The sequence below is a fragment of the Lutjanus erythropterus genome, chromosome 9 (genome assembly GCF_056507025.1).
Source record: "Lutjanus erythropterus isolate fLutEry1 chromosome 9, fLutEry1.hap2, whole genome shotgun sequence".
Classification (NCBI taxonomy): domain Eukaryota; kingdom Metazoa; phylum Chordata; class Actinopteri; order Lutjaniformes; family Lutjanidae; genus Lutjanus; species Lutjanus erythropterus.
In genome coordinates, this window is record NC_139325.1 from 23,740,057 (window position 1) to 23,752,657 (window position 12,601).

Consider the following 12,601-nt stretch of genomic DNA (forward strand, 5'->3'; position numbering starts at 1 on the left):
ATTATATTGATCACGCTCAAACATTTACACAACAAAATCAACATAGAACCAATGAAGACAGATGGATACTGTGCATGTACTTTTTGCCTGTATGGATGTGAAATAGGTCTTAAATTACATTCACAATGGTTTTAAAAAGGTCTAGACATGGTGTTTGCAATCGCTGAGCTTACTGGTAGATGCCACTAAATCCTCCACGCTGGTCCTTTAAGACAAACATATACATTGTGAAATAATCCTCTTTTTACCACTGTATGTTGCAGTTGGGGTGGACAAGCAGTGCGAGCTGACCTGCAGACCTGCTGGCTATCGTTTCTATGTTCGTCAGGCCGAGCGCGTCAGAGATGGGACCCCCTGCTTCAACGTCAGCTCAAATGACGTGTGTGTAGAAGGACAGTGTCTGGTGAGTGCATTTGTATGTGAGATTTTGGCTACAAGTGACTGAGCCCAAGTGCGTCCTGTCTAGCTGGAGGCTGACAAAGGCCAGAACCTGGCTCTCTCAGTCTCACGTCTGCAGGCTGATTTAAGCCTGGCATTCAAATTCAGAGTGTCTCCAAACTTTTTTTATTACCCTACTCTGGGCCTCTTTTCTTCATGTCCTTCCCTCTGTCTTTCATTTGCACCCTTGCTTTCTGATTTTATCTGGATTATTCTACCCTTCTGTTTCTGGCAGGAATCTGGCCAGTGACCATCACTAATTTACACAAACAACAGTGAAATAAACACTGGCAATGGATGTAAAATGTCAACAAAATTAGAATTAGCCATTCTCTGCTCTGTCTCCACCCCTCCTCCCACATCTCCCTGCCCCACTTTTCCCCCTCATTGTCTGACCCATCACTCACGTCTTTTCACCTTCTTCTTCTCCTGCCAGACCGAGGGCTGCGACGGGGTTCTGGGCTCCGGCTCTGTGATTGACAAGTGTGGAGTGTGTGGTGGGCGGGACACCTCCTGTCGAAAGGTGACGGGAAGTTTCCAAAATGCCACCGTTCCCCTTGGTTACCACAAGATCCTGGACATCCCACCCGGAGCTACATTCATTAACATCACGGAGAGACGAGCCAGCCCTAATTACCTGGGTAAGACTTACTATTATATTGTCATGTGTGCACACACATATGTGCAATTTAAAACGATAGTTCTGATTATCTGGTGTAGGATTGTTTGGGGTATTTATCCATACTCATTGTATTAGCTACAGTGACGATAGCATTCGACATACCCTCAGTTTGGAGAAACAGAGAGGAGTACAGGCATGGAAGCTGAGCTATGGACGCTTTGGAAAGAGTGATATTTGGTTTATTTAACAGCAGTTTTCACATCAGAAACTGCTATCTGACAGCAAGGTAGAGCTGTTAAAATACTGCATACATTTACAGTACATTTAAAATTATATTGTTTTTTTTTAGGTGGGTCTTTTTTTAAGTAGCTAAATACCTTTTGTTGCTGACCCTGTCCACAGCTTTCTGGTATTCTTCTCTGCTCCTCAAACTGGAAGTGTAAACTAATACACTGACTCATACAACCCCACATTAAATAATCCAAACTACCCCTTTTAGATTTCTTAAATAATACTGGTCACAGCTCCAGAAAAAGTGAGACGTGGGCGAGGGATTTGCAGATTTAGGAATGAGATTTGGCTCATGAGCATCTGTGTGTGCTGGCTCGGAATAAGACTAAATTTTGTGGCCTCACAGACTCCAAGCAGATAAAGCCAGTATTGTTAGGGCCCATAAGGACCCAGTGAAGTGTGTATGTGTGTGTGTTTGTCCTGCCACCCCCCTGTTTGGTACTGAGACAGCAATCCAAAGTCTGTGTTTGTCTGTCTGAGAGTGTGCTTGAGCTCATGGGGGTTTCCTCAGTATTCACCATCACTATGTAGACTAAACAGGGTCAAAATAAGAAAAGAAAACTTGACTCAAATGTTGCTCCATTCCTCCTGTCTGCCCTTCTGACTTTCCACCGCCACCCCCTGTTTCTTCAGCCATGAGGAGCGGCACCGGGGCTTCAGTGGTGAACGGGCGCTGGGCTGTGGACCCTCCAGGGGAGTACCAGGCAGGAGGGACCACCTTTATTTACACCCGACCGAGAGCACAGGCAGAAGGGGAGGAGGAGAAAGGCGAATCCCTCAGGGCTCCAGGACCCACGACCACACAGCTCCAGCTGTATGTAAGTACTGGACCACAGGAAGGCATTTATTTTAACCGTAAGCAAACATGAACCCAGGCATGGCAAAATTAAGTTAATGATAAGAATCGCAAACACACACATAGACGCATAACGTATATAACATTGTCGTAAGCCTGAGGCGATGCTCTCCTGCTCTGTGTCAAGATCCTGCAGATAGGCAGCATTATTTCAGCATTATGGCGGCTATATGACAGCTTAGCCTGAGCCACATCAGACTATGCGGGGCTTAATAATAACAACTCTAACCTCAGGCTAAGATCTTATTAAAGAACAGGAGTCATGTGCAGCTTTGCATCCAGCAGCTACAGGGCAGGAGGAGGTAAAAATAGCAAGCATCCATAAAGAGCCAGAGTTCGATCTCCTCTGGAATCAACTCCAATTTTAAGGCTTAATGGGATTTTGAAATAAGACATAAAAAGACTTAAAGTCTATAACCTCACCAGGAGCACTGTGGGGATGTAATGCTCATTACACGCTGGAAAAGAAATACAAAGAGTCAGCTATCTGTAACATCTCGCCTACAAAGTTTGACCTGTGGGTGGTGCCACAGAAAAAATATATTTAAAAGACAAGATCAGAAGTGTTTTATCGGTTGTACACTTGGTATTTCAGGACACCTCAGCTTGTCTGGGTCAGCATATGATGACCAGCGCTCATGCTTGTACAGCACACGTTACACCCAGAGCTACACCCATTGTTTACCCAGTACTCCAGTTCCAGGCTGTATTCAGCTACTTACCTTTATCTTAGTATTACATCAGTATAGTGAAGGAGAGAGGTCAGATAAAGCCAAACGCTCAATGCAAGGCAGTTTTTATTGCAGAGAGACTGTAGGGAGATGACAGGAACTCCAGACCGGACTTGGCATTGTGGTTTGTGGTTGGCATTTGCTTAGCAATAAAGATTGGAAACAGGGGAAACAGCTAGTCTGACTCTGTCCAAAAGTAACAAAATCTGCCTGCCACACCAAAACTGAAGTGTAAAACCAACACGTCATGGTTTTACAGAGGCTTATGTTAATCGCTTTAATCCGTACATTGTCATGAGCTGAGGTGATTAAGTTTGGATCACCAGAGTGATTAGCAGTCATCCTCTGGGGACCATAAACAAACATGCATCAGTTTTATATCAATCCCTCCAATAGTTATCGAGGTATGTCACTCTGGACCAGACTTGGGCAAAATGCGGCCCAGGGACCAGATGTGGCCCACTGAAACGTTTTGTGTGTTCTGCAAGGCCATCGTGGAAATACCAAAAATGAAAAATCTAGCAAAGACGGTCAATAGCATTTTGCTTACCATTAAATCATTATCAGACATTTATATTAAACTGTAACTTAATTCACTCACTGCTGTACATCCATGTTATTTATGTCGTTCTTCCTCTACTTTTGCTGCCACTATCATTGCAACTTGTATGCCACATGCATGGTATACAAGTAAAACACCAAGTTTTGGACATTTCCAACAATTAGCCCACAATGCATCACATGACAAGTAGAAGTAGAAGTAGAAGTGCACTATAAAGCCATTGTTAGCAACTTATATCATTTGTGCCTGGCCCACAGCAGCCTGATCAATTTCTCATGTGCTCAAAAAAAAAAAAAAAATGGCCCTCCCTTCTCTTGACCAAAATATTGCATCAACAGATTGAGTTCATTACGTTGCCTTCTCAGGCAAAAAATAGCAGATCAAAATGTTGTTGCCATGGGACTGCAGTTGCTTAAGTTTAGACGACCTTGACTATGTTAAGTCTGATGAGATGGGCAGCAGGCTTTCATAGTAAGAGGTGGGACACATGGTGACAAGCATACACCCTGCTGAGGCATCCTTGAGCATGACACCGATTTCCTTCCAAGACCATAGAGTGCTACTGGGATGATGTAATCTTCTAGGCCAGCCCAGAATTTAGCATTGCTCTGGATTGAAAAAGATGTGCCTGGTCAGTGTGTGGTTTAGGTGCAAATAGAGTATGCCTGCAGTCCACTTATTAGACATTTCATCCCCCCTCAATATTGCTTTCTTTCCAGACTTTCCGGCAAATAACATGAATTGATCGCATTCTCTCATTGTCCCCATGCTGCTTCAGTTGATTTTTCCACTCTATGTAACAGTATTTGTGATATCGTCTCTCAGTCACAGTAAGATGTTTTGAGACTTTGGGAGAATGAAATGACCGATGATCAATGGGAGACAGCGCTTGACTTAGTACACACATACTTCCCTGTTCATTAGGCACAACTTGATGCTACTCAGAATTGTTTGGAGAGCACATTAGACTTACGCAAGACCAGTGAAAATTTCCCCTAATGTAGACCCTTAATGACCTCACTGTAAAGGTCATCCAGCAGACTATATACATCATATATACACATATGGTCACGCTATGGTCCTGCCCGAAACGTAATACAGTTTGAGCCAGTATCTTTTGGTTCAAAAAGACATCACTCCGACTCCTATAAGTGCCTTATTTGTATTTACCCCTGAAAACTTCTCATTGTTCTCTCAAACACCTCCTAACTTCACAAGATGGATTAGGGATTATATGCATTTTTTGAAACTTGAACAAATTAGATACACTCTTAAAGGCTCCTTGTAAAACTTTAGGAAGATTTGGACCCTCTTTTTTTTTAAAATACTGTGAGAGGTTACAAGTACCATTAAATAAGGATGACTAGAATATCAATGTTATATATTTCTTCATTGTGACAATCATTCTAGTTTTTCTCTACAAGGGAAACCTTGTACTGATCCTTGGTTGTTGCACTTTGTTGTATGTATTCTTTCTGCAATCCTTGGTTGGACACTTTAATGGACATGCCACACTTGGACATAGCAGGACAAGTGGGAATAGTTGGGTGGGCCGGGGTGGGCTGAGTGGGAGGAGGGATGAGTTCCTTTCATAATTGTAATTATTTAAATAATGCAGCTGTTCTACACTTGTGTTTTGTTCAGCAAAATCAAGCATAAATGCAAACACCAGAGGTAAAAAGTTAATGTTGGCCTATAATTGAACTATACCAAGGGTAGTCAAGGACAACCTCCGTAGTCTCATTTAGCCACTTGTTAGCAACTTTTTTAAGATGTACAAAAGCTTCATAAGTGGGGTATTTACTGACATATTTTATGTCATAGAACAAAATGTGAAAATCCCTTAAGCTTGTCTTAACTACAGACCTTACTTCAGGCATCTAACCAACAATCCATTCAAGAAAAACCTTTGACTTCAAGATGAGGGAGCTGGAAGTGCTAATATGCCAACTCATTTCTGGGTTTTAGGACTCATTCCTAGAGCAGTTGGTGTTTTGTAGCTCATCCTGACCTCAAACTTCCCAGTGAAGAAGGAGATGTACATTTTTTTATGGTGATCTGCAAAGTTTCAGAGTGTTTCATGTGTGTCACTGGCTACTTTTCACCACTTGTTCTCTCTGTCTCTTCTCTGACCTGGTTTGCTCTCCAGATCATTTTCCACAGGGAGAACCCGGGCATCGACTATGAGTTTTATGTCCCTGTGGAGAAGAAGGAGGTGGAGAGGGAGAGGCTGGTGGAAAGAGAGAGGGAGACACCCAGGGAGGCACCCAGAGAGAGGCTGAGGGAGCGAGAGCCAGTGAGGGCACCCCTTCGCAGTACGTCCATCACACTTCAACGCTCTCATTTCCCTTCCTCTGTTTGTTTTCTGCCTATTTCACACAGTAGCACAGAGACACTGTGTTCTCAACATGAACAGCACATAACTGAATCTTGTGTCAGAATTGAACTCTAAATCAAAATCTCAACATTCATTTTTTCCAAATTAGTCAGGGAAACACTTCTTCAGGCCGCGTCCTTGGAGAGTGATTGACGTGTTTATGGATCAGGATGGGTGTGGTTGTGGGCCAAGTGGGAGGGATTATTGTACAAGTGTGTTTGTGTGTTTGTGTATGACCTAGATGGGAGGCTATCTGCTCCACATGTTCGCTGTCATGAGACCCTGACCTCATCATGACATCATTAGCCTCTGACTCACCGCCTTCCTCCTATTCTCAATATTTCAACATCCGCCTTTTTCCTCCCTCTATATTCCTCGTTCCTCCTCCTTGTGGCTGTTTCCCAATCTTTGCCATTCTTTCCCATCTTTCCTGTCCTCTCTAATTTGTCTTCATGTCCTTCTCAGGTCCTCTCACTGTGTCAGTAGAAGACCCTCCTCCAGCTCCTCCTCCAGTTTCAGTCCCTTCTTTCCCCTCTTCCTCCTCCTCCTCCTCTTCCTCTGTCTTTTCTCCTCCCTCGTCTGACCGTTGGACACCTGAGAGGTCACGTCCTCGAGGCTCTGCGCCCAACAGGAATGCTCGGATCCCCCCTCGCACTGACCTCCCGCTGGACACTCAGCCGCCGTTTGTATGGAGGAGAGGCGGACTCACGGAGTGTTCTGCTTCCTGTGGCAAAGGTCAGATCCTAATGAGCTCTGTAGATCTTCATTTTATTTATATTCACAGTTAAACAAAATAATGCTTACTTACATTGGATAATGTGATACCTCCCTCCTCTGGTTGGTAGGTGCAAGTACAACAACATTTAGCCAATGCCTTTCTCTTTCTGTGCATCCATCTGTCTCTCTGCGTCTCCCTGTCTGCAGGTTTTCAACACAGAGTGGTTCTGTGTATAGACCGTCACACAGGCGAGGAAGTCCCAGACAGGAAATGTGACTCTGCAGCTAAACCTGTCCCCGAGGACGAGCCTTGTAACACACATCCCTGCCCACCATTGTGAGAAAACACACAATTAACCTGAAGATACATACTTCATATGGACATTATATAAATTTATATTCAGTTCTGAAACTTTAGCTCTCCAAGAAGTGGAAAAAAACACAGATTTTCCAATAAAAACTAGAACATTTTTTATTGCTGACACGAAATATGATGCTGCCTTACTCCTCTAAGCTTTTTATCCTGTTTAGCTGCTCATGATTTGCCTTTACCGCCTCTAATCTCATGTGTTGTCTTTATTTGTTGTTTTAATGACCAATTTAAATTTAGGCTGAACAGTTAAAACATAGCCTCCTCCTAACATTGGCACATTTAAAGTGAAATTGATCAGTGTGGATTGTCCCAGAGAATAAAGAAATTAATGAAAATGAAATGAAAACCAGGGCTTGTGATTATCTGTTATTTTCAGCATGTCCCTCTCTGTCTGTCTCTCGCTGTGTCCCTCAGCTGGGAGGCCAGCTCATGGTCGGAGTGCAGTGTGTCCTGTGGCCCCGGGGTGCAGCAGAGGCAGCTCCAGTGCAGGCAGAGCTTTGGGAACCGTTCCACCATGGTCCACCCACAGCGCTGTGCCAGCCTCACCCCACCAGAGTCCACACAGGCGTGTCAGCTCAGCCTCTGCTCCCACTGGGAGGTCAGCTCCGACTGGAGCTCGGTAGGTCAACAGCGCCAGTATGACACTAGGAAATGCATCTGTTAATGGGACTGTGTTCATGATGAAAAGAGGCCAAGTGATGTGTCACAGAAACGAACATCACACAGGCTGAAAGAGAGACATTTGGGTGGAGCTGGGTTAAAATAAGAGTGTTTGTGTGCATAGAGTTCTTTTAAATTTTGGCAAGATACTTTCAAATTATGGCACAGTGGCTCTATCATAAATTCTAAAATTTCCTCTTTTTGGTTAGCATGCAGCTATTAAAGTTCTTTTCAAGTCACAGTCCACTGCAGACACTGTGCCATGGGTTGTGTTGCAACAAATCATTTTTTAAGATCATGGTTAATTTAAAATTTTCATTTAATCAGTTACACATTTTGGGTAAATAAAAAAAATAATAAAAGTCATTAATCATAAGAGGAGGTTCAAACCAACCAAAAGCTGTTTATAGTCTTGATAGATGATCTTACACATGATTTCATTCATAATTTTACTGATTTTTAAACTGTAACTTTAATAACTCTGTTATTCATCTCTTTTGCATTTATGTACTTATTTTACATTTCTGTTTTACTGCTGCAAAGCTAATTTCACTTTTAAATAATAGCTAGGATTAAAGAAATATTTCAGATTATTTGATTACCTATAGTAGATGCCAGTTGGCACACTCTCAGTTTGGAGAGGCAGAGAGGAGTACCAGCATGGAAGCGACAAACGTCAGCAACAAATGTTTTTTTAGCCACTTAAAAGAGGTCCACCTTAAAAAACAATGTATGGTTTAAATGTATGTTATATCTAGAATACTTTTACTGGTTACTTTGCTGTCAGACAGCCTTATCTTACAGGAAACTGCCTTGATATAACTCAAATATCGGTCTCTACAAACCAACCAAACTCCACAGGCAAAAATCAATAATTTTACCTCTCAGAACATGTGAGTTGCTGGTCTACCGCTGCCTTGATCTGTTAGCTTGTGTGTTATTGTGTGACTTTGGTGTTTTAAAAGAATAATTCTGATAAACCAAAGTCACAAAATAACACAAACAAACTAAAAGATCAGGGCAGTGGTAGATCAGGAACTCTGAGGTAAAACTGACTGATTTCACCTAAGGAGTTTGGTGGGTTTGGAGGAGTGATATTTTGATCGAAAAGGCATTCTGACTGAAAGTATTCAAACTGATTCTTTAGGTGAACCTTATTAAGTGGCTAAAATACCTTTTTGTTTCTGACCCTTTCCACAGCAGTACATTGCTTAGCTTCTGTAGGTAATAAATTAACAGTGGATAAGTGCCTCATATGACCCTGCATTAAGTGATTGATAATTAATCATCAAACTTTTATGTTAGTTAGTATGATGCCTTTACCTTCATGTGTGTATACTCATTGTTGTTTTCCTCCTCTCTGTTTGACACAGTGCTCAGTGGACTGTGGAGTCGGCAGGAGGACGAGGAGTGTGCGCTGTGTCAGCGATCAGGGCAGCATCGTCAACGACAAGGAGTGCAACTCCAGAGCTCGTCCACATGGAAGTGAGGAGTGCAACATGGGGCCGTGCGTAACCAACTGGTACTTCACTAACTGGTCCAACACGGTGAGTGACACACACGGAGGAGAAGGAAGAAACATTCACAGCACTTAACAGCAATCCTCAGCATGATCTTCCACTTTGTCCTCTCAGTGTTCGGCACAGTGTGGCCCCGGAGTGCAGAAGAGGGAGGTGGTGTGTCTGACTCGAGGAGGGGTCAGGGAGGGTGGAGGAGGAGGGGACTGTGTTGGAGACAAACCAGCAGAAATGAAGGCCTGCAACAGTGGTCCCTGTGTGCCAACAACCATGTGGTACAGCAGCCCCTGGACACAGGTAGGAAACTACAGGATGAAGACTGAATGAAACGCGAATGGAGGAAAAGTACATCTGAAGAATAGAAAGTCTGCATGTTTGATGTTGTGTAGTTATTTTTGAAATGGAAATGTATTTTGACCTCTTTTGTTTTTTCAGTTTTTTGTATGTGTCTCTTTTTTTACATGAACATAACAATAGCATCTGGACAAGCCTGTTACTGTAAAGTTAAATTATGTGCAGGCACCAGATGCACTGTATTTAGTGTTCGTAGCAAATGCTAATTTACAACACCTGTCCACAGGAGGCTTTTTCAAAGATTAAATAGAGAGAAGAAGAGAAAAATGAGAAAAAAGACAAAAAAGGAGAGTAAGAAAACAATTCAATAGAGGTACAAATACAATACAGTATAATACAGATGTGTCTATATGTGTTCTTACACCTAATACCCCTGTGTTACAACAGTGTTGTTTCTCTTTTAGCCTTTACATTGACGCCTGATGAAAGTTTAGATCGAGAAAAACTAGGTATTAAAAAACACTGGAAATAAAAAAATAAAATCTAGACTAGAAATGTAAAAAAAATAGAAAAATAACTGAAATGATGTTTAGTTTTAGCTTTATCAATTTTACTGAGACTGGGATGTGCCCCTGACAGTCACCCCGATATTATAATAAGAAAATTGCTAAAACTAAAAATGAAACGAAAACTAAACATTTTTAAGAAATAAAAACTAAACTACAAACCAACACCATAAACTAACTGAGAAATTGATTGACTAAATAAAAAAACATAATAAAAATGACAAAACTATAATAACTCTGCCAGGTACCAGGTTTTGCCAATGGAAAACCAAAAATAAACATTTCCAGTCGAGTTGAGTCAATCCAAGCTGTAGATTAAGTAGTTTGTCCTGGTGACAAGATTTTTGTTCTTCTTCCAGTGTAATGTCCCATGTGGGAATGGAACTCAGCGGCGAGACATTATTTGTGTCCAGAAGACGGGAAATGATTTTGCTGTCGTACCAGCCACTGAGTGTGCACATCTGGACAAGCCTGCAGCTGTCCAGGAGTGTGAGATGGGAGAGTGTCAGCCGCAGTGGTTCACAACTGAATGGAGCGCGGTGAGAGACGAGGGGAAAGGGAGCGGGGTCTGAGAATGAAATGAGAAATCATGTGACAGAACAAACAGGTCAGGACAACTTTAATTTATAATATTGACACTCTCTCTGCCCTTTTGTTCCTAGTGCTCACGCTCTTGTGGAAAAGGCCTACAGATGAGGGAGGTACGGTGTCTGACACAGGACAAAAAGCACAGCCAGGAGTGTGATCTGAGCACCAAACCTGACCAGGAGCAAATCTGTAACACAATACCCTGCAGTCCACAGGTCGCAGGTTAGAGTGTGTGACGATGTATACTTTCATTATCATGCGCAATATCACTTTTCACTATTATTATCATGTACAATATTGTGTTTAATATCATGTGCAATGTTTATGTTCATTATCTGGTGCAATATTACATGTCAGTGCCAATGCTACCTTTTCTATTCTAGCTTACTTTTTTACTTAATTTATCTCACTTCTGTTGTTACTCTGTTTGACACTGATTATTTGCATTTACTCCTTATACACTTTAAAGTTTGTCTTTCACTTTATATTTAACACTCTTTTGTTGTTATTATTATTATGTTGCTGTAATTTTTGGAGCAATCTGACACAAGAACTTCCTTTGGGATTTACATTACCTTACTTTACTTTACTTTACTTTACTTACTAACCTCTCTGCTCTTCCTCCGTCTCTGTCCGCAGATGAAAATTGCCGGGACAGACGTCACAACTGCGTAACAGTGGTTCAGGCCCGGTTGTGCGTCTACGCCTACTACAAGAGCGCTTGCTGCGCCTCGTGTACCCAGAGTGCTCAGCGGGCCAAGAGGCACTGACCAGCCAATCATGGACAGCCCAGGTGTGCAAGAAGAAGTCGAGGATTAGGTCAAAGGGGTTGAGAGAAGTCTGTAGAAATGAAATGGACAGCCCAGAGTAGACCGTCAGAAAACATTTAGCTATTTTCTCCTGATTCTTCAGGTAAAACACTGTGAAAGCAGCCGGTTCTTGTTTCCAGTTATCTGTATTTTATATTGTCTGTTAGAACCACATATTCCACCGAACGTGCGTCTGTTTACTCTGTGCATTAGCTTTAACAGCTTCACGATGTGTCACACGGGGCTGAGTGATGCATTTGCGATGATTTCAACTCTTTTCTGTGGCTGAGAGATTGTAACTGAAGGTGCTCACTGAGGACACAGCTGTGTTTCAGCAGTGAATTTAGCCTTTTTTAAAGATCCTCTCTAATCTACAGGATCTTAAAACAGATGTAATCAGACACACATACCACTAATTATGAAGAGAAATGTGCTGAACAAATAATTACCATGTGTGCTAGATAAACTGTGTATACTGTAGTTCTGTGTGTGCTTAAGATCTACTGGAATAGATCGACTGTGTTTCTGTACGCTGCGGATGCAGATACCCCCCAGACTAAGCTAGAAGGATTTCATTAACATATCGTATGTCTTTTTTTCTATTTGCCAAAAATAGTGTCCTCTTATTGTGCAGTTCAGTATTTGGACAGATGAACCAAAGGTGTGGGGTGAGCATGGCAGTAAGTGACCAAATATTTCTAGAAGGACATTAGACAAGCAGCACAGAGTCTGTACGGTCCTTCAGCCCTTTCATGTCCATTACATATACGTGTAGATCTTTTTAAAGAGAGCTGACGGAGTTAAAATCCGCAGCTAAGGTGTGAAGACTCATGCATACAGTGATGTTTTTACTAAACTTAAGACAGTGCTGCTCACTAAATAACAAACACAATTTGTAAAAAAAAAAAAAAAAAAAAGAAAGAAAGAGAGAAAAAGAGAGTAGAAAAAGAAATTATGGTGTTATTCTATACTTTCCTTCTCGTCAACGAATCACATGAAAAGTCAGTCTGTCGATACTTTATGACATCCTAACCATGTCTCCAGCACTCAGCCGCAAGTCTTTATTCTTTATTTTGATCTCCATTAACTTCCACCACCAAGTGGGTGCTAGTCTTCCTGGGGTCCACACAAAAACAACAACTATAAAAAAAAAAAAGATGACAATTTAAAATCACACAATATCAGTAAGACACAAAAATG

The 12,601-nt window shown here is 42.0% G+C and overlaps 1 protein-coding gene across 1 annotated transcript in view; it reads left to right on the forward strand.

Moving 5' to 3' along the window:
- The window catches only part of adamtsl4 (ADAMTS-like 4), a 53,633-nt gene extending 41,301 nt beyond the window's left edge, over window positions 1–12,332 (forward strand). The window contains exons 6-17 of the mRNA XM_084726726.1: window positions 264–403; window positions 875–1,079; window positions 1,985–2,169; window positions 5,650–5,815; window positions 6,343–6,612; window positions 6,802–6,931; window positions 7,382–7,586; window positions 9,001–9,174; window positions 9,262–9,441; window positions 10,364–10,543; window positions 10,667–10,814; window positions 11,232–12,332. Of these exons, the coding sequence (XP_084582852.1) occupies window positions 264–403; window positions 875–1,079; window positions 1,985–2,169; window positions 5,650–5,815; window positions 6,343–6,612; window positions 6,802–6,931; window positions 7,382–7,586; window positions 9,001–9,174; window positions 9,262–9,441; window positions 10,364–10,543; window positions 10,667–10,814; window positions 11,232–11,362 (2,114 nt within the window). The 3' untranslated portion in view covers window positions 11,363–12,332. The remainder of the gene's footprint in view (window positions 1–263; window positions 404–874; window positions 1,080–1,984; window positions 2,170–5,649; window positions 5,816–6,342; window positions 6,613–6,801; window positions 6,932–7,381; window positions 7,587–9,000; window positions 9,175–9,261; window positions 9,442–10,363; window positions 10,544–10,666; window positions 10,815–11,231) is intronic.
- Window positions 12,333–12,601: the final 269 nt, after the last annotated feature.